This window comes from Ascidiella aspersa, chromosome 4, assembly GCF_963924565.1.
Source record: "Ascidiella aspersa chromosome 4, kaAscAspe10.2, whole genome shotgun sequence".
Lineage (NCBI taxonomy): Eukaryota > Metazoa > Chordata > Ascidiacea > Phlebobranchia > Ascidiidae > Ascidiella > Ascidiella aspersa.
The window spans coordinates 20,966,650-20,989,864 of record NC_139450.1 but is presented as its reverse complement, the minus strand read 5'-3'; the positions used below and the strand labels follow the sequence as shown (position 1 = coordinate 20,989,864).

At 36.9% G+C, this 23,215-nt stretch overlaps 1 protein-coding gene across 1 annotated transcript in view; it reads left to right on the top strand.

Moving 5' to 3' along the window:
- The window catches only part of LOC146148625 (voltage-dependent calcium channel subunit alpha-2/delta-3-like), a 101,334-nt gene that overhangs the window by 54,410 nt on the left and 23,709 nt on the right, over positions 1-23,215 (top strand). Inside the window, exons 14-21 of the mRNA XM_083388080.1 lie at positions 3,616-3,738; positions 4,056-4,173; positions 8,525-8,695; positions 15,249-15,456; positions 17,083-17,182; positions 17,252-17,359; positions 19,004-19,167; positions 19,847-19,932. Of these exons, the coding sequence (XP_083244206.1) occupies positions 3,616-3,738; positions 4,056-4,173; positions 8,525-8,695; positions 15,249-15,456; positions 17,083-17,182; positions 17,252-17,359; positions 19,004-19,167; positions 19,847-19,932 (1,078 nt within the window). The remainder of the gene's footprint in view (positions 1-3,615; positions 3,739-4,055; positions 4,174-8,524; positions 8,696-15,248; positions 15,457-17,082; positions 17,183-17,251; positions 17,360-19,003; positions 19,168-19,846; positions 19,933-23,215) is intronic.

Below are 23,215 nucleotides of genomic sequence, written 5' to 3'. Positions count from 1 at the left end.
ATACTATATATCAGAGGCTTACGATATTATACCTTTTTTGCTTTAAGAACAGCAAAGTTAGACTTTTAACTAGGTGAGCATATTCATTACAGGCCTGGATAGACATTCTATAGTGCAGTGGTTCTCAAACTTTTTTTAAAAAATTACGCAACGGTCCCCTGTCAATTTTTTAAATTGCTCACGGCCCATTAAAAATATTCAAAAAAACACACAGAATAACACGTTGTTAATACTGTATTTAGTATTGTAAGCCGACTATTATGGAAGTGGTTAAGTTCCAAACTGCGTCACACGCTGCCTCTGCTTTTAATATATACATTTCAACGGAAACAGTGAACCCTCTAAATAATCACTTTATTTGAGTGAAGCAACCACGAACAGTTTAAAAAACCGTGACCGTACTGCCCACTCTCATGAGCATAATTCAAGACTATGACGTCACAATGCACAAATCATCTCGAAGCATGCAAGCATGAGTCTGGATTTCTTTCTTCTGTCCGGCATAGTTATTTTTATTGCGTTGGTTAAGCTTGGTTTTAAAAAGTAAGTTGCCTGAAAAGTTTATCGCACAAAAAATTTTCTCCTTTAGGAGCGTCGTGTTGATTTTTTGTTAGGTACTTCGGGGTCCAAAAAAATTGTCTCGCGGACCCGAAAAGGACCGTGGACCAAAGTTTGAGAACCACTGTACTAGTGTAACTTTTGTTTCACTCGTACTCACCGGCAACAGAAGAAACGAGATTTGTAAATTGGGTGTGAAGTAATTGATGCATCGCCTTTCAACAGTTGCTATTGCCACTTACGAGCAAAGCAAACGAGTCCTTTAGTCAAGCGGTTAAGTCAATGTTTTTGGGGCACATTCCTCTAATTTTATTAAGGATGTGTTTTTTGTAAAACTCAGCTAACAATTTGACGTCGCATTAAAGTATATTTGTGGTTAAGTTTCGCTGATAAGACCTTAAAAGTATTAAGTGATCTCTAAAGCTTTTAATTGGTTCCCGATTTCAGAGGCACAACGTTGTGCGAGTTTGTATTCATGGCAGGGCGGTTGCTGTTATGATTTGCACGAAAAGTTTGACAAGGGCAGTCAAACTGTCCAGTCTTGTTGTTCATTTTGATGGAACGTTTTTTATTGTTCCGATATAGTTTTGTGAAATCTTCACTTTGTTTGCTAATGCCACTACCCATGCCATACCAGCGATGTTTTGTCTTATATAATGGTTTCGAATGGACATTAAGGTCTGGTTTTGAAAGGATTATAGAACTTGCCCCAAGCTTTACCTCTGTCACCGCCATATCAGACTACGAAAGAGCTCCTATATAATTTCTATTGCAGCTACTAACCAGAGTGTTCATTAACAGGGTAGCTTTTCTCAATTTAAACAGGCTTTTTCAAGTAAAAATGCTTATTCCTAACTGTTTTAAGGCTTTAGGTTTTGTTTCGATGGCTTTAGGTTTTATTTTGTCGGGTTTTGCGTCTTATGTTATCGGGTTTTGGTCATATTCCGACCAGCTTTATGTCTTTTAAATATTGTTAAAACGAGTGAAAAAGTTTTGACGAGTGAAAAGTTTTGTACGTTTATTTTTTGTATGTCACCACTTGACCAGTAATACAAAATGAAATAAAATTATAGTTCGTCAAAACCTGCGAATTGAATTGAAACTTGGCAAACCTGAAGTAAGCAAAAAAGCAATCAGTGAAGAGACATTCTACTAAATTTCATATTAACAACAGTACAATAATATTTTAGAAATCCTTTATTCAAATTCACGTATTGACTATTGTTTACCTCATAATGATTATGATGAGATTTATTGCATTTGTCTGTAACATTTGAAACTTATAAACTTTTGTCATTGTCGCGGAGTAGTTCCACAAAATATAGGTTTGTTTTTGTCAAGATAGAAGATTTTAGTTCTGTAGCTAAAATATTCTTTAAAATGCCTGATTTTTCCGTCTAAGAAATAAGCTTGCATGATATTGTCTACCCTAAGCTAAGTTCAATTATATTTGTAAGGTTACATATAATGAAATAACGCCAGAAAAATTCTAAGAGCCTTTGTTCTGCTGTGTATCATTTTTTCTCATTTTAGAAGGGCGGGAAATTAATCTTGTTACAGGTCATACAACTTTGTTTAGCACTTTTTATGGTGAATATAATACTCTCTCCACACCAGACGCGTTATTTCACCTTTAAAGCGCAGTTTGCAAATAGTTTAGATTTATAAATGGTCGTCATTGTCATGTATTAGACGCTTTATCACGAGCCAAGATCAATGCTCTTTCTCTCACTGATAATGTGAACTTTACTCCAGAGCTAACTGACCCACAACAAGGTTAACTTTTTAAATTGTTTAGCTAATGGATCTAGTAGTTTTCAAAAATTTGTCACGGAGTCTCTGAATTGGGTGACGGCGTCTTAGTAGGTGATGTCTTCACTGTTTTGATTTCTTGTGATAGTACCACTTTATTTTGGAGAAATAATTTTTGACAGGTCTGGGCTGATCTTTATAACATTTTAGGAGCCAAACATAATTTTACCACCACAGCACAACATCCTGCCCCAAATGGGGGTTCACGATAATCCGGACATTGCTACAGTAATTTATTTGTAGTTTTATTAGAGATCCGTTCAGCAGTTAAATCTGACCTTTGCTTTTCCTCAGCTGATCTTGATTTTGGTGTCACCTTGTGTCTTCCCTGTGAAATTTTTGATGGTGCTAGCTCACCAGAGTCCGCTTCACTGTTTGCTCAGAAATTGGTTGGGTTCGTGCCTCAAGTACGCTTCCTTGAACGGTTCATTCCTATTCCTATTTGTGCATAGGTTAATCTGAAGCTTGGAACATGTACTCATGTTTTCGTGCAAGTCGGAACAAAAAAGGCCCTTTACAACTACATTCGTTCACGACAAAAGTATGATAAATGTTTCACCTTGCTTTATTCGCGCCAGGCCAATAATGTCATTATGGATAGCCTTAAGGCGGCTGTTCTTCCTCTGACAAAAATAATACCGTTTTTGATAAAACAGTTTGGGACACTTATTCTGAGAGTGAGCCTTCTGATTCCTGAGATCGACAACTTCTTTTCCCTGTCGGCTAATTCTCCACCGGCCCATCGGGTGACTAGACGGGGCGTAACATTGTTTGACCTGCACGTTTTATCGATTAGATAGGAGCTATATGGTTCGGAAAGTGTAGCATACGAAATAAATATATATTTATTTGGTTAGGTCTCCACATACTTCTTGGGGTAATATTAACTCCTTTTCGTGTATTATAAACTAAAAAGAATAAAAAATAGGATTTTGACTAATTCCCCCCCCCCAAAAAAAAAAAGTTCCACACAAAAAAGGGAAGTCTGTCTCTGTATTCTTCAAAACGCAACTAAAAATAGGATAATGAGATCTGATCTGGATATTGGCCAGCAACCTGTTTTGAAAGTTTTTCACTTTTATTGAACGGTTCGCGCAAGCCGCTGAGGATCGGTTGAATCCTACCAGTGAATATAAACTTCATATCACTGAAAATATACATAAGTTGAACAGACATTAAAGTTTAATCAGCAAATTTTGTGGTATATTTGTGCTAATCGAAATTTTCGTTTTTTTAATTTTACAGCGTTGGTGTTAACGGATACATTTTTATCGTTACCGATAATGGTTATACTATGTTTCACCCGAGGATGAAAACTAATTACCAAGATATTTACGACTGGGCAAAAATTAATCCAAACTTCATGAGGTGAGAATATGTAGAACGAAACTTGATACTTTTATTAGCATGCAAGTTTTTGCAAAGCAACTTAGAGATGTTTAACACACTATATCTATAGAAAACTTAAATTAATTAAAGCCGCCTACAGTTTTGGACCTTTATTGCAATATATTTGCGTAAAACTATTTGGTTTGTTTATTTTTTTCTTTTGCTTACATTTAGGTTATGTTACTTTTTCAGTCAATAGAACGTTTAAATAACATGCGAAACATTTTGTTGTTTCATCTATTTTTGTTTAAATTTTGCCTAAACTAACTTGAAATAAAAACTGCTCTGTTTTGTAGTTTAGACATTGGATCACTAGACACCGCGTTAAATTTTAAAGAACTACGCACTAGAATGGCACGTTTAAAGGAAGAAAGCAGCTTTAAAGGGAAAATCATCACACCCCTGTCTGATTGGGTAAGAATGAATTTAACGGTTATGGCACTTATTAAGTGAATTATGTAGCCTGGCCTACATCAAACGCTGCATAGATGATTTTCCAGTTGGAACGAGTGCGCTTCAGCTTGTGACTTTTGCCTTAGTGCGGTGCAGGGGCGGTGCATATTTTTCCACATATGGCGTCACAAGTTTTGTCATGTGACGGCATAATTCAGGTTATCTTTTGAAGCGTGCGGTTTTCCAACGAAAACTCTGTTCATACAACTGAAGTCGGGTTAATTGCTGGAAACGCGAAAAAGTTGAGTTGAATAACATTTTCGGCTTTCAACATCCTTGACTAAGTGATTTTTATTAACCATTTTTGGCTTATCCACTCATCGTAGTTTTTAAATGGTTCCATTGGTGTGTGTGTTTTTTTATTATATTTTAGTATATTTAGGAGGTAACAAAAACAGAAGTGTCCAAACAACTCTTTTTTGTATGTCTGGTAACTCTTACATAATTTACAAGTTAGTTGGATTTCTCAAAACGTTTGCCTTAGAATTAACTTAATTTTTTTTCGGCGACTCAAGTACTAATCGATGGAATAACAGCAAATCTTTTGCGAACGAATTCTCGTAAAAATCTTGCCCAGAACTAATCCTAATAAATCTAACTATAGAAACCTATTGTAGTCGGCGACTGAACTAAATCAAACGGCGACCAAATTTTGGGTCGCGACTGTGTCGCGAAACAATGACTTCAAAGAAACATTGGGGCAAATAAAAACGATTTGGCATATGTAAAGATGAACATTGCTGGTTGACTGCACCACACAAAACTTTCAGCGCGTTTATCTTGCTGTAAAGGGGAGGTGTTGCCTTACAATGTCCAATTGGGCATGCTATATTGGCTATATTATTGCAGAGCATTAACTATAGCGTTTGGAAGTAATTGTATTTAATAGTGTTCGACTCCACGCAGTACTTGGCTGTTGACACACAGAAAAGGCAAAAACTTTACATTGCTCCAAAACCGTTGTTTTGTTATGGTAAATCCTTATAAATATCACTGGTCTGCAATTTATTTTTCTATATGCTGTTACATAAAGATGATCCATTTTGCTTAATTTTGGGATGTAACAATTACCGTAGTATATAGCTTAGAGGTTCAATTTAGAACACATCTATTTTGCAAGAATTAATAGACATAACTGATGTGCTGAGGTATTTACTTGTTGCTGATTCAAAAAACTCCTAATGTTTTTTCTCTAATAGCTCGCGTTTAGCTTAAACTGAACGATCTCCATGCACCTAATTTTAGACTTACCTATATATATAGCTACCATGCACCCATTCAAGGGGGAATATACCCATGCTTCTTATTTCTATGGGACAGTACTGTAAAGATAAATCAAAGCGTTGGAAACAATAGCAAGGGTCAATGAGAAAAAAATGAACTCCTGGAGGAAAAAATTTAACCAACCACCTTTTCACATTAGGCTGCGGCTAATAATGCAGTATGCGAAAAGCGTGGGTAGCCTACGGATTGCGCATGTTTTCTGTATGATTGCCCAAAATTACTGTTTTGAGTAATGAAAGGGTAAAAGCAAAAATATTCGACGGGCTGAAATAAGACAGCTAATGAAAGGTAAGGAATTTAGTGGGCAACTTTTTTTTTTTTGAAGTGGGCAACTTTTTGGGTTTACCACATCGTCTGAATAAAAAATGATAAGTGCTTACTTTGCGCATTGCGAAAACTTGGTTGTAACTCGAGTAAAAACTGCAAGTGAAGAGCAAAAGAGAACGTTTCCACCAAGATATAATTATAGAAAAAAAGATACCAATGTAGTACGAGTAATTGCCGTTCGTTGTGTGTAGTGTCAAGGTGTTCAGTTTATTCCATGACAAAAAGTGGCAGAGATAGCAGGAATATACCGAAGATGACTGTGGTTAAACCAAGGAGGTCTGCCGCGGTGAGCGTAAAGACAATGTATATATTGTATATAATAAAGCGGACACAACAAGGCAAAACTACAACATAAATTCGCTTTGGCAAATTTCTATACCACTTGATAGTAATAGGCATGCGCATATTCTGAAATAATATTTCTTAGGATTTTTTTAACATGGACATAAATCACATAAAGTGTGCACATTTTTGCGATCATATTGACCCAAACGCTGACGGTCTGCGATGGGGGTGAAAATAAACTAATTTTCTTACCGTAACGATAAATTATTTTTGTGAAAATTGAAGGATGTCATAAATTTACGTCAAAACGGGGCGTCTAAAAAGTCTAAAATAAATTATCGTGGGAAACACGAGGGTAAATTACGAGGTAGTTTACAACTATGGAACTAGAATTTTAGATTAAATACGTTAAGGAGAAAGCGGAATGGCCCGGTGAAATGGGGGCGTACCACAAACATTTTTACTCCGTTCCAGCAGCAATTATTTTTCCGGAAGGCGTTCTTTTACAAACTGCTGTATGTGCATTTTAGTTTTCTACTTTTTTGCCATTTTAGTTTATTATGTTTTTTACGTTTTCAAGGAATAATCACAAATATTTTAGTTGCTTTTTTTCGTGTTTGTTAAAGCCAAGTTAAAGTATGCCTACTCGCGAATTGATCCTATGTTTGGGAATTCCTGGTTTAAACTGAAGTGATTTACAACACAGATTAGGTAAACATTTATTTTTTTGGTAAACATTTAATCCCTGAACTACACCAATGTCATTAATATGATAGGAATGGCCGATTATTGCTGTTCGTGTCCAGAGTTGAGGATACATATTATGAACATTATCAAAATAAAAGATAAATAAAAAAGAGAAAGTTTTTCCATAAAATGAAGTTAATTTCAGTGTTGTCGTCTAGATACTTATGTGCTGTTATTATCATTTTGAATTGCGTTTTACACAGACATATTTATAGCTTAGTGTCCAAACTGCTGCAATAAAGGCGATATTTTGCAAACTCTGCCTAAATTTTGCGTAGTTATACAGACTGTAAAAAGGCATTTGGCTTGGACTAAATAACAGCAATTTTTCTTGGTTAGGTTTATTGTACGCTGTCTAATGAACGAAATGTTAAGGAAAACGCTATCTTTTGCGTTGTTTAACATACTGCAAGAAGACATTAAACATAAAAGTCTTAAGTTTGTTACATGAAATTTTTACCAAGGCAATGTCCTTGACTTAATTTTTACGGTCATGCAGGTAATTGCAGTATAAAAGTTTATAAACGTTTTACCCTTTTACGTCAAGAGTTTTGTGGGAAGTCGCTCGCGCGTCCGTTGGAGGCAAGTGTATAGTTTGACGCCGCCGCCCCTATTGTTCTGCGACGATTACTCCACCAAGTCCCAAGGGAAGCAGCCCGCTAAAGCGCACCAGAAGCGAGCACACACACTTACTGTTACACAAACCTCAACGTTTATATAGAAATTTATTACGCAATTTTTGCATTTCGCGGTGATTGCAGAACATGTAGCCTCCAATGTAACACAGATATGGCGATGATTGTCCCTCGAATGTTTTTCGCTAAATGTGTCTGGTAGAGTTTACCTAAATGATTTCCCACAATAGGAGCAGCACTTTAAAGGATATAATCTCGACTGACGTTGTATAAAAGTTTGAGGTCGCATGTTACAGTCCATAACTAAAAAACGATCGTGACTATTTAACATGCTACCAGAGTGTAAAGTTGTGTTAAGTGGTACGACTAAATAATCCATTATAGCACACGACACTTGACTAAGCGTGTCTTACCACTTAAGTAACGTAAACCCGTGACATTTATCTGGTCAGAATTAACAAACGTTTTTTTACCGCAAAATGAACTTTACTAGGAAATTACCGATCACGCTGTTTAATTGTTTTGTTCCATAATAATTTAATTGATAAAACGTTTAGGGGACAATTGCTTGGTGCTCCCTGCTCGACGTACAATATTATTCGTGGAAACAGTTAAAATGGTCGAATAAAGATTTTTCCTAAAATACGTTTATGTGAACAATAACTCTAGCATAATATTAGACAAAATAATCTATATCTGCTTTAAAACAAGGGTCACCACACTTTTCTTATAAAACGTCGGTTCACCGTATACATATACATGTAAGGCCTCATGGTCGCGGGCCGTATAACTGTAGGGATGGACGATCGGATATCACATTTTGCGTCATGCTTTATTATTAGGGGGTATCTCCTTTATTTTACAAGATGTTAACTATATGTTTTTCTTCATTATGGCAATATTTCCTGGGCCAATAAAATAAATCCCACCGGCGTGTGTAAACCGCTGTGCTTTAAAATAATGTTTGATATTTGTTATTCTAATATATATTCGTCTAAATATATTTTAAAAGCTGCTTGTATATCGTTCTACAGAAGCGGATTTTTATTTCGAACGGATCATACTATTTCTCGCCTATTGCAACGACTCCGTTCTTTTTGGGTATGGTTTTGCCGAACTCATACGGTCACGCCAACATCAAATACTCTTCAGAACTTCGTACTCGAAGATATGATGCTACTTACGACGAAGAGCATTGTACATTGGTAAAAAGAATGAAAAAAATCTACATTCTAGATTGCATAGTTATCCATTTAAGTTAAGGGCTTTAGTTTAAGTTAAAGCCAGGACCGGGACTAACACGGGCGCCGCATTGTTAGATTTAATTGTAAACTATTTACGTACAAACAGTCTAAACTTGATGGTATTTACTGAGAAATCTACACGTATAGTCTTTTATTGCAGCATTTTCCTTTATTAAGTCAGATTTGGTTGTTCCATTTTTGCAATAATATACGTTGTTACTGAATCAAGCATAATTTTCAGTCTTCTAAATTATTCTTTTGTTACGAAATAAATATAATCACACTTTTTTGATTGATACAACACGCGCGCTCTTAAGTACGGAAGTGCAGCTGCAATAAATCTGCGAAAGGAAGTATTTGTATTTCATTCGGACTAAACATAATTGCTAAGCCACTCCTTATCCTAAAAAAGTTAAAAAAAATATTTTAAAATAGTTTTTATTGCAGTTGGTGTAAACAAAGTGTGGCTCCCAATACTTACTACCTGCATTAGGCTATACTTTAAGAACAATTTCAGCGTTTAAAATTTTCATAAAAAAAAACAGCGACTGAAACCCATCAACCTTGTACGTTGTAGCATAAGCGAGTTCATACATTGACGTGATTATTTATTTATTTTGTACGCCGATATATTGGGCGTCTTCAAATTCGCGCAAATCAGGTGGTAAATAATTTTTTCGATAATTACCCACGGGAAATGGAATCATAGCAACACTGTTCCTCTCGTTATTGTTACATATGCTTAATTAACTACGTTAAAACAAAACATTCACTGCTCCTTATGGTAGCTAGCAAAACACCAACGCGTGCCTTGGATTCCTACTTGCGTTGTAAGCCCATCGCTAAAGCATTTTGGTCTGACAACGACTGTATTTACCACGCGCTATGACAGTGTTTTCCAACCTTTTTTATACTAACGCCCCTTAAGCTCAACAGATTCTTGTATCTCTTCTTACAACGCGCACGTTTGAGTTGGCTTAACAACTTTAAAATATGACGAGAAATATAACATCATAAAATAAGTAACTTAAATCGAGTTTAAACACATTCAGCAAAAATTTGTGTGGAGGGCGTAAAGGAATTCCCGCGTAGAAATAAAAAATACGTTTATATAATCTAGATCAGTGGTCGGCAACCGCCGGTCAGCGGACCGGTGCCGGTTCGCTAGGAGTTCGTTACCGGTCCGTAGCAGGGTTGCCAGAAAAAAATTTTAAACAAAACTCAAAACAAAACTCAAACCGTACATAAAAGGCCGTAAAAAAAACAAAAAAAACTAAAAATCTATTAAATGTATTTTTATATTCAAAACACATTAACTTTCGTTGAAATATACTTTATGGTTGATTTGGTATTATAAAAAAAATCCCAAGTATCAAGCACTTGTGAGGTGACCATATGAGTTAGCCTACATAGCACGTTTACAACATCCAAAAATGCATTTTTATTGTAAAATTTAACTCCTCGTACACACAATATATCGAAAACGGATCATATATAATTTGTTTTTGATGTTCAAGCGTGCCCACCCCAAAGTGCAATAGAATCAAATCATGCAAACAATGCTTATAAACAATGGAAATTTTTCGAAAACCGCATGCATTTTAATTAGGTCATTGAAAAAAATTGTTGTAAATTTCCTTTACTGGATATTTATTGTTTTTAAGGCCGGTCCGCGACAAAATTTCAGTTTTTAACCGGTCCGCAGTGTAAAAAAGGTTGCCGACCCCTGATCTAGATAAAACATTGAACTCATAAGGAACTACACGATGCAATGCATTTGATAAATTGAAGCGAACACTGAAACATGAGCTACCAAAATGTCAAACAAGATTTACACGAAGTTAGCAAAACAACATACCATCATATGTGTGGCGCTTTTTGGCTGAAAAGGTTTGCACGAAGTGCGAAAAGTTTAAATGGATAAGTTAACAAAATAGAAATATTTGAAGGGGTCATGGCCTTATGCCTCACCCCTAAATCCGTCCTTCTTTATTTGTATAATTCTAATATTTTTTGTATGGGGATCGGACGGTTATATTGCACCTTTGAAGCAAAAGAGAAAACGTTTGGCCATCCCAAAATTAAACAATATTTCGTGCGCCACAAATAATGATGGCGCTGACCACATGTGGTCTGTGGGTTGGGCCACCTTACACTACATGATTACATAAATTAACAAGTCAATAAACATAAGAATGCACTTAAGAAACCTTTACTTTCATTGCTGGATAATTGTTATTGGCCAAAGGAACTTAAACTTATATAAATAAAGAAATATTTTCAGCTTCAAAGTGGGTCGCGGGCCGAACAAAATGTTATCACGGGCCGCTTATTTGAGACACATGCACTTCGCAGTCCCAGGCCATCTCTCTGTTTGGTGCTATGCAATTTACATTACTTTGCCATGACGGTGTTGCAGTATATTCCTATTTTTGTATATCCTTTGCACGTTTAAGTAGAAAAAAGGACCATGCTGGTCCACTGTTTCCGAGAAAAACTAGAGGAAGAGTTTTGTTTCACCACAGATTACAATTGTCCTTAACCAAACGTCTGAAATTGAGAACAAATTAACGATAAAGTAGATTACTACGACGAAAGGTACGTATACCAATAGATAAACAAAAACATAGGAGATGACGAAGCACTGCAAAATAGTGTAGGATAAAACATAGGCAGCAAGCCCTATCCATGTGAAAAGTATGTGCTATTGAGTTTCGCCTGTATTCTTTTTTTTTTCGGCACATTATTCATCCAGATAGTTTTGTATTTTTAACTTGATTGAATATACACTGAAAAAAATAAATAAAGGAGAACTTTCTTGCGCGAAATATTTGACTTCTTAATTCGCTGTAATCGACCGGAATACAATTTAGACTCTTCCTGCTAGAATACGAAAACACACCATAACCAGACGGGGGTGCGGTTTGGTATATTCTGTCATGGGGTACATTTTCAGGGCTTAGGTGTTTTTTAATTTAGAAACATATTTTTTTTTTAATAGTTCTAATTAATTTAAGTTTTTATTGATTTAACTTTTTATTTTTTTTTCAATTTTTTTTTCAATTTTTTTTTATTTTTTTATTTTTTGATATTTGATATTTTGTATTGTATATTTTATATTACATATTTTATATTTTGCTTTCTTAACCTGTTTCTGCAAGCAAAAACAGATATGGGCCGAAAATTTCTCCACTTATCTTGTGGCTTTAAGGCTTAGTATTCGGGGAATGATCTAAATATATATTTGATAAATATAATTTACGTAGATAATGCGTACGGTCATGTTATTACATTTTGGCCAGCTAGCATGTTTAAAAAGCAAATATTATCATTCTCTTTAAATGATTTAACGTCTATGGTTTGCTATACTTTTGCCAACTTTTACTCAGTAAATTTTACCATGCCTTGGTCCGAGCAATCACTGTTGAAACAGAGTTTAAATCTGGAGTTTAGAGCAATATGCAAAACACGTTTATGTGCCTAATTAGCCACCTTTTATATTGATAGTTTTGCCAATTTAAATCCAATAAACGCAGTGTTCTTAATATTTATTTATTTATGACGCCGTTGTTATGACGTAGCTTTGTAACGTCATCGCTAAAAATGCGTTAAACTTAAGCTTTTTGTTGTTGCGGCCCTTGTATAATTATATTTGTTTAGGCCTGGTGTTGATATGTTTGAATGGTGCAACAATTACAACAGGTCCTAACAGAGATGTGTCCACTGCCTCAAGGATTTGCATTTAAATTTGCGGTGGTAAAATATGTTGTGTTGTAAGAGCAATAAGTTTTTTTACTTAAAGAGGCCTCTTTATAAAAGGCAAGTCGCATGCGCCTAGTTTTACTAGGCAAGCTACTTCGAACAAAAACGTTGCACGCGCAGGACAATAAGGCGCATGCCAGCAGCCGCCTTGATGCCAGCAGCCGCCTCGTCGCGACGCGAGCTGAATAAAGCAAGTGATATGAAAGCATTCTGCATTGAAGTTTTTCCGCCGCTAGATGGGAGTAGATAGCTGTTATGAACTAAAACGACAACGTCACACTTTTGTTTTTTGTCCCCCAATTAGAGGCGCCTAGGGGTGCAGCCTCATAAACCTCTACATAGCACCTTCATACCACTCTACGTCATGTCTGAAAATTTGAAAGTTCGACGATGCACCCTTTTTCTATAATGCTCTGGACAAAAATCGGTCTAAAACATGCCATAGCAAACCATAGCAAACCATATGAAACAAAAAAAAAACTAGACGGGGGTGCGGTTGTTGTATATTTTGCCAGGGGGTATATTTTCAGGGTTTAATTTAATTTTTTTTTTTTTTAATTTTTTTTTAATATTTTGTATTGTGTACTTTATATTATATATTTTGTTTTTCATTTTCCTTAACTTGTTTCTGCAAGCAAAAACAGATATGGGCCGAAAACTTCCCCACTTAACTTCTTTGATGCGAAAGGGGTTCAAATATGGCGTAGATTTTGGGGAATGATCGAAACATATATTTGATAAATAGAATTTACGTAGATAATGCGTAAGGCCATTTTATTACATTTTGACCAGCTTACGTGTTTGAAAATCAAATATTATCATTCTCTTAAAGACTAAAAATGGTTTAACGCCTATGGTTTGCTATACTTTTGCAAACTTTTAATCGGTAATTTTTTACCATGGCTTGGTCCGAGCAATCACTGTTAAAACAGGCTTTAAATCTGTAGTTTCAAACAATATGAAAAACACTATTATGTGCTCAATACGCAAACTATTCAATCGAAAGTTTTGCTAGATGTTTAGGCCTGATGTTGGTATGCTGGTTGGAGCAAGATGCACAACAGGTGCTAACAGAGAGGCGTAGACTGCCTCAAGATTTCGCATTTAAATTTGCGGCGGTAAATACACCCTATTGACACTTGATTATTAGGCGAAGCTTATCGCAAAGTTATTGGTCCCCGAAAAAAATGCTAACGCCGCATTGAAAGCAAGCATTATAAATGAGTCGCCGATATTCTGCCTTGAACATCCCTACTCGAAATGCTTCCCTGCGTTAATTGTATACAGTATGTGAAAGTTTATTCACGGCCTTACCTCTTTTTGTATTACCGCGACAATACGATGAAATACGATTTGAAGAATATTTGAAAAAATCGTATTTGGTGAATATTTGCTATTTGCACCTGTATAGTATGTCACTCCAATCCAACATATCAACACACAATTTTAAGTTGTGTAGGCCTGGTGTTGATATGTTGGAGTTGCCACCAGATTTCGCATTTAAATTTGCGGCGGTAAAATAAGTTGTTTCTTAAGACCAAATTATTCGAGTTATACGCACGCAACTGTCAAGTCAACTTAAAACTGAAGTCAGGAGTTCAACAAACTAAACTCGGGCCCCACACTAAACACACACTTTACTAAAGAGAAGCCTCTTTTTAAAATGCAAGTCGCACGAGCCCAGTTTGGGACGTGCCACTTGGCACAATGAAAGTCTCACGCGCGGGACAATAAAGCGCAGCAGGCGGTGAGTCGCTTCGTCACTTTACAAGCTGGACAAAGCAAGCGAATATGAACGAATTCTGTATAAAAGTTTTTCTGCTGCTAGATGGCAGTCGTTAGCTACAAAGAACTAAAACGCAATATTTCAGGTTTTTGCCCCCCAAGCAAAGGCCCCTGGGGGTGCAGCCTCATAAACTTCTACAAAGCACCTACATAATTGTTATCTAAAAAGCGGGATATTTTGGTTTCTCAGCGGGACGGCAGATCAAAGCCCCCAAAATCGGGCTGTTTCGCCAAAATCAGGACGTATGGTATGCCTATATATTGCCCAATGCGCCATGTACCCTTAAAAGTCAAAATCTATACCAAACGTTTTTTTCGTGCTTCGCGCTATTGGATTTGGTTTAGGACAATTTGTGCACGATTTCGCTTAAGAACAACAAGTATTTTTTGGAATATTGTTTTACGGCGTCTGGTCTTTGGTGACGTCATCCCTATTTTTTTCATGGCTGGCTACAGGCCAGTAAACCCTGGGGCAGTGGTTCACAACCATTTTTGTTCTCGCGACACCCTTTTCAGTTTAAAAAATATTCGTGACCATAAAAGTTTAGTGTATTACACGGTGGTTTCCGACCTTTTAGTCTTGTGGCACCCTACAGAAAACATAAATTATTTGCGGAACCCTTGTAATTTTTTCTTCTTATAGCTGCATACAGCGATCTGTGTACAAGGTAGAAAAAGCTACTTGAATTGTTGTATTCTATAATCGTACACCAAAAATTGTACCACAAGTTATACCGAGCAATAACTGCAATCCAAAAGAATTTGAAATATATCTCTGCACCCTTCAAGATTATAAACATCACTTCGGTTGAGAAACACTGGTATATCACAAAAACCCGAGTGAATAACCATTCAAAAAATTGTGAAAAGATTTGACGATTTTCTAGAGGAGATATTTTGATTAATATTTTGCCTGATAGCAACAGTTTGAATATGTTCGTGAAGTTAGCTATAATTTTTGTTGCAGATTCAAAAGCAATTAATGGCGAATGACGCGACAAGACTCAGTCGCAATGCTGCAATCTGTTCCCTAACATTGAGTAAAGTAAGTGTTCCAAACCAATGGCGATATTGCACATCCCGAAACCAAGACGAGATGGATATGCTGCTTAATACTAATCAGTTGGACATGATAAAGCTGTATCTCTTAGGACGGGACAATGGAACAATCAAGTGTAAGCCAATAATACGTCTGTAACCAAAACATAGCTTTGTTATACCTACTGTACATTGACTTACAAACAAAAAACTAATTCACGTGCCTTGCGTCCGATTATTAGGGGAGACACGCCACTTTGAGCATAATATACTTTTAACGTTGACTTTGTTTTATGATTTGTTTTTTTGAAATTATTTTATGTGGTGTGCAACGACGGGAAATGTTTTTTATGTCCTGAAAATTGTGCCCCTTTGCAATAGCTGATGCAGAAGGCCTTGGTGCTTTTTACGTTTTCGTTTAATTTATTTTTGGACCCAGCTGCCAAGAGCAAATTTACGATCACATAATGTCAATAATATATTTACAATGATGTTTTATTCCTTTTTACTTTCATGTAAGGTTTGAAAACATTGGTTAGATGTTTGTACTCCTGGTGGTTACTGGTAGTTTAGTCAGTAAAAAAAACATTTTGATATTTGATTTCCGGCGATAGATACTAAAACATACGTTTTGGAAAAGCTTAAAATATCATGGAGAGTTCATAAAGTTACTGCATTATTGCATAAGATCAAACTACCTTCCTTGATGACATATACATTTTTCGCATTAATTTGACTGATCACTAAAAAGTACATCCCCGGGTACTTCAAGGCACACCTGGCATGGTCTCGCGGCACACCGGCTGCGGAGCACTGGTCTAGAATCCTTCAAGTGTTGAAACAATTATTAAAGCAACGCATAACATTTGGGGTACGTTAGTGTTTGGTTGATGGTGGGTTATGTATTATTGTTTAACAATATTGCTTAACCTCCCCAAACGCCAAACCGCACCCTAACCCAACTAATGTTCGCTGTGGTAGGATTCTAGACCAGCGTCAGATTACCTCCTATAATATACAAACATTATTTCTCAAGGTTATGTTATTACAAGGAAAAAGTCAACTTTCTGCACCAAGACTTTAAATAAACAAACATTATGTCTGATTTAAAATGGTGAAACGCCACAACAACCAACAGTCTTACATAAAACAGCCACCTATTATGTCAGGAGTTAGGCTAATAATGGTAGAAAACTACTACGTTCACAGCAGTAAATTGCTATTCAAGCCTCAATGTTACATATTACAGTGCTGTTTGTTACTATTTTTATGTAAACAGTTAATGATATTTTGCAGAAAGTGCTTTTACCTAACGCCCCATTATGTGCGTTCAGCGCCCCCCAAATGAGACAAAGACCAAAACGCCCCCTTGTAACTCGCCAGCGCCTACAAGGGAGCGGTACCGCCCACGTTGGGCACCTCTCATGTATAGAGGAATCAGGTGGCACTATAAAGAGAAATTGTATTGAATTCTCGACATGGTTGTCGCACTTGGTATAATGTCAGGCACGACAAACAGCTGTGAACAGTGGAGATTGGTATAACATAATGTAGCAAGCATCGGTGCCATGGTTGTGTTTCAACTCTCTTCCCTCTAAGCCTGTGTAGCTCAGTTGGTAGAGCGACGGTCCCGGTATGGCCGGAACCAGAGACTAATTGTTTTTCTAGCATGTCTTGATCATTGATCAAAAAATTTCCGTTAGTCTGCTTTGCTTCCGGTGTACCCTACACATATAACTAATATTATAAAACTTGTTTATTAGGCAATGATGAAATTATAGATGGAGTCTTGTTTGATGTTTTTCTCACAGCAGCATTACATCCGATTTGGTCCGAATTCAGACAGTTCCAAAACTCATCAAGGTTCTTACCTTAATTTATTTTAGTTTCTGTTTAGTTAATTTAGTTAGTCAATATTTTGTTTTCATTTAGAGCTGGAATTGAATTAACCTTTATGGTTTCTAAAAGCGGCGTAATTCGACGTTATTGGCACGAAGACGTAACTGAAGCATACAAAACAAGTCGAAACAATCTGTTTAGGTTAGTTTGTTTGCCTTTCTAGGCTATATGTTGCTCATTCTTCTAGTTTGAGTTAGCAACGTTTAGCTTGTCAGACTTATTCATAGAACTTCTTTGAAATTCATATTCAAACTAAAGTTATTCAGTTGGAATATTAAAAAAATTTAAGTGCATGTACTGTTCATTTTTGAAGGTATTATAACAACGACGATTTGCGTTGCAGGTATTTTTTAATACGGTTATAGGCCTAATAGTTTCAGTGCGAAAACACGAGGAAAATTAATCACAACACATTTCCGTCTGTTTGCTGTACGAAGGGCAATCTTAGGCACATACTAAGCAACACTTGAAAGTTATTTAAAAAAATTTAAAATCATGAATGAGAAAATTATATTTAACCTTGAATAACTTCATTTTCCAGGTCGAACTCCTGTGCAAATGTGCAATTAAAATCGTGTCTAAACACATTTAGGGAGATGACTGCAAAGCGATTTTGCCAAGTTTAAACGGTTTTACATACAATACAACGGCATATATTGCAATAACGTTTTACAGTCCTACAAAAGGGCGTTAACTAGAATACTACATAAACTTAGCACTAATTGTATTTTGAAGAAGCTGTAGTGTATAATGAAATACAAAATATGACTTTGTGCTCTCGAGGTTGTGTTCATATTTAAAATATCAAACACTGGTGCGAAGCGCGCAAAATGTTGGAATTAAAAAAAAATAGTTTTTCGCATATGCAAGAACGGCGGCGCCCATTCGCCCCTACCTCCTTCCTCTCGTTAAAGATGTTTTCAGGCCTTTGATTTTTGTTTTGAGAAGTTAGGGCGGCATGTCTACGTTGTATTCTTTACATTGGTAAAAAAGACAAATTATATAGTTAGGGGGTATATCGTCCCTTATGGTTTCGCCCCTGTCATCAATTAAGTTCTAGAATAAACGGGGAAGGAGGAGTGTCGCTGAATACTTTAAACATATTATACGTGGTTGAACACTCGCACTGTCACCACAAAACAGTTATCTAGCTCAAATAAACGCATAAACAACATGCAGAGCAACTAATCGACGATCGGATATCTCAATATGCATTCTTTTTAAACCTAACTAATTTATCATGCTGAGCAACGCACCAAAATGACAATCGAAACCCAGATTCATATTTGACCAAGTGGATGACCTGAACGAAGTTAAACAGCTTTTCAACACACACTTTTACATGTATTTATTAAATTCAGTTTGTAGTAAATCTACGCTAATAATCCAATTCAAATTCGTTTTAACAAAGGGTCGGATAACCCGAGGGGACTGTCCACCTTTTAAATGTAAAATGTGGCGTACGAAATTCTCTTGGAGTATCTAGTGGCCTTAAATCTATTGATACAGAAAGCTTCAACCTTCCAGACTCCAGAGATATTGCTTGCAAATATCTCATTTAGGGATATTTAATATGTTTCGTAGGATGAGGTACAGCACCTGTTCTGATGGGTTTTTTGTAAATATGTGGTTCCAAGTTATTTCAAGGAAGCAAAAGGGTCCGCCGTTGAAACGTTGACAACCAATGGGAAAATGTTATTTACAAACAAAATGGATACATTATTTCAATGCTGACTTGAACTGAATTAGTTACCAAACAAATAGCAAAAACGAACTTTTCTGCAGGTTTTCCAGAACGCAGTTTCCTGACTTGTATCGCCGAACTGTTTCTTTCCAAGTTGGTTCATGGGTTTATACCTTGCCATTTGACGATTTACCAAACAATCGTTTCGGTCGAAATATAATTGTAGCTACGACTCCAATAGTTCAACACAACGCAATATTGGGCGGTAAGATTTTTATACCTGATATTTCCTTGATTAATATTGAAAAACTCACTAGCTACTGAAGGTTTATTTTTGATTCATCTTCGAAAGACGCCTTAAATTTCACCAAAATATCCCCTTCATTTTCGCAAAATTTTCAAGACGAAACATTTATATGCTACTGATTTATTACGTTGCGAAAAGTATCCCTACGTTACGAAAACGTACCGTGTTGCAAAACTTTGTATTAAACAATTCTATCAAAAATGTACGTCACGCCAGAAGGAATTATCCACCATTTCAGTTTTTGTTCACTCTGTCATTGGGTAAAGTGATTTTCACAAAAAAAAAAAACTTTTTGATTCTATTCTTTTATATATATATATATATATATATATATATAAAAGTTTAGCAAAGCGTGAAAAAAAAAATATATATATATATATAAAAGAATAGAATAAAAATATAACGAATGCAAATAAAGTAAATTACACCTATATATCGTACGAATCTCCACAGACCACCTTGTAAAAACTTTTTGTACCACTAGTTTGTCCATTAAGTAATTTATGCTAAATTTGAGCGTATGGTGATTTCCAAAGTTAAATATTTGATGAAAAGTTATCAGCTTAAAATATAAGTTTGAGTTATATATAACTTTTACGATCATTATATTAAGAAAATCGGTTTGCTTCAATTACAGTTTCTGGCCTTTTCCTAAACTACAGTACGTTTGAGAGATTGTTTTGGGAGGAATCAACAATGATTAGCAACGTCGATTGCAGCCAGGTTATGTTTGTTATATTTATGCTGAACTATATCCTAATTTTTGTAAAGCCAAATCAAGATGTAGGAAGTTGAAATGTAGTTTTTACACCTGTAATTTTTAGATTTATCTAGCCTTGTTTTAAAATTTGAACCTAACCCGTGTTAATTCTTTTGAGTCTGTTTTGTGAGACAGTTATCTTAAGTAAGTTAATCTGCTCGCAACCATTCGCTGATCGAAACCATATATAACGCATCGGAACATTATTCACTTCGACCTTCGCACGTCATAGAAGTTTACGCGAACCCCATTGTTTTCTCAATAAATCACAATATTTTGCGGAAAAGCTATTCTGCGATTACCAATTAGTGACCGGGCGATTTCATCGCGGGCCAAAATAAAATATATTTTTGCTCTCATCTCTATCCCATCGAAATAAGACTGCGGCAAATAAAGAGTCCGTGGATCTGTTGTTGGACTGCGATGCGGTCCACGGGAACATTTGTGATTGACATCTTTGTTTCCGAGAGGCTTTTTCGGCAATTGAATTGTCTAAGATTGAATTACTTGAAACAGTAACTTGTCATTACTTCATTCAAAAGCGGGAAAACAGCTGAGCCAGTGAATAACTCCTAATATCAAATCACTGACATTACACTGTTAAAGTTTTTAAAATCTGTTCACTTGGCCCTTCAAATTGAGATAAGATTCTGATCAGGGTGGATTCGCGGCGTGTATGCTAAATATTTCTGGAAACCTAAAACGATTTATTTTAATTTGCATTTAAGTAGTTAATATTTTTAGCATACAGGAATTGACACAACCTAAAAACTAAAAAAAAAATTTAACGTAAGAGCCGCAACTGGTTGAAGAGCCGTGGTTTGGATACCCCTGCACTAGAATGAGAAACAATTCCGGGACTTGGGGCTGGTAATCTCTGAAAGATATCTCTTGTATGTAAATAACACCTATCAGGTTTCAAACCAAATAAATATTAGTTATGCTATTTACCAATCGTATGTTGTCAGCCTTACAGGCCTTGGCATCCAATTATGACGTCATAGACGTCCATGACAGAAGAGCACTTATATTTTTACGCTAAGAAAAATACAGGTATTCAATCACCGTGAAGGCCCATTTACACTACAGCTGCACTGATCTGAGCTGGGCGTGAAATTAAAAATCGCTCAAAAACGCAACGTTTATATATAGCTGCACTGGGCTTGAGTTTAGTAAAGCGTGAAAGTCGCTCCAAAGCGTATTGTTTTTTCAGCTGCACTGGGCTTGAGTTTAGCAACGAGTGAAAATCGCTTGTTAAGACCGGCGCTAACAGTAATATCTGCGAACGTTAAAGGGTTGTCAAGTTGGAAGGAACATCTCCTCGCCAATATCTGCAAGAACACCAATTGTGACATCCTGTGTTTACAAGAAACACACCGCGGTTCCAGTAACAACCGACCAAAAATATGTGGTATGACACTGGCAGTTGAACGCCCACATGAGAAGTACTGAAGCGTTATATTTGTCAAAGCTGGAACTGTCATCGAATCCACATCTCTCCCCGATGACAATAACACCGAGGCTCTGACGATCGAGCTTAGTGGAGTGGCGATTACATCAGTCTACAAACCGCCGGGAAGTTCTTTCCTGATGCCAACTTTACCTGCCTCCAAGCCGCAAGTAGTTATCAGAGATTTCAATAGCCACAGTGTAACCTGGAGCTATAACGAATCAAACCCTGATGGTGATGCAGTGGAGTCATGGGCTGAAACAAGCCAGCTGAGTCTTGTTCACGATGCAAAGCTGCCAAAATCATTTAATAGCGGGCGGTGGAAGGAGGGCTATAACCCTGATCTAGCCTTTGTTAGCCACAAACTCCCCTCGTTCTGCACGAAGATGGTCCTTGATCCCATTCCTAAGACGCAACATCGCCCGATCGGAATTGAAGTAAAGGCCGCCATCCGTTCAACTACAATTCCCTTCGTCGTTTTAATTCCAAGAAGGTCAATTTGGAGGGATTCATCAATGAGATCGAACAGCAAATACAAAGCATTGCTCCCCTCCCCCATAACTACACACGTTTCACAGAAATATTATGTCAGGCATCCCGCGGAAACATTCCTAGAGGCTGCTGCACTAACTACATACCAGGCATTACATCGCACGATAATGATCTGTACTCCAAGTACATCCTTCTGTACAAAAGCAACCCCTTTGCTGTCGAAACTATAGCAGTTGGGGAGGAATTGATCACTGTCATATCGCAACAACGGCAAAATACCTGGCAAGCACTTGTGGAGGACCGTGATATGGTCAGAAATGGTCGGAAAGCCTGGTGCCTTATTAAAAAGCTGAGTAATGATAAAACCAAGCCGACAAAACAGCACTGCAACATCACAGCTAATTAAATAGCACAGCAACTGTTGCTAAATGGTTAAGCACCACATGCTCCAAAGCAGCTGAAGTCCAAGATTCGCCAGAAAGACCAACAGAATTTGTGCTTTACGAAGCCTTTTTCCGATGACGAGCTTGCCAACAGGCATAGCATTAACAGCTTAAAGAATGGGAAAGCGATTGGTCTTGACAATGCATTCACTCAGGAGCTGAAGCATATTGGCCCAAACATCTTGGATTGGTTGCTCCAGCTCTTTAATAACTGCCTTGCTACAATGCGAATACCTAAAGTGTGGAGAAATTCAAGGGTCATTGTACTTTTAAAACCAGGCTTTGCTGGAAAAAAGTTACCGTCCCATCTCCCTTCTGAGCCATACCTTTAAGCTGTTGGAACGTTTTATACTCAATCGCCATCTTGGCCATGACGGATGACCCCGCACTAACCAAGTTCATGAGCGTCCTGCTCAGCAACCGACGCTTCTTCGTTGAATTCAACCGAAAGAGAATCCGTGTTTGACTTTAACGGAATGGTCTTTCTCAGGGCAGTGTACTTTCACCTCTTCTGTCTAATATTTACACTAATATGAATTGAATTCAACGACCAACCGATGGACTCGCACACAAAGCGATTTTTATTTGCCGACGACTTGTGCATTACATACCAAGATAAGTGCTTCGAAAACATCGAGAAGCCATCACGACCGCCCTCAAGCAGCTGGCATGCTGCTGCACTGCAAACCATCTGAGAGCGAACCCTGCAAAAACCTAAGTTTGTGCGTTTTACCTAAAGAACAAGTACGCCACCAGAAAACTTAACATAGCTTGGAGTGGGCAATATCTGGAGCAAGCTGTCAGTACCCTACCTACCTTGGTGAAAAAATTAGATCGTACCCTGACATAAAGGAACATGTT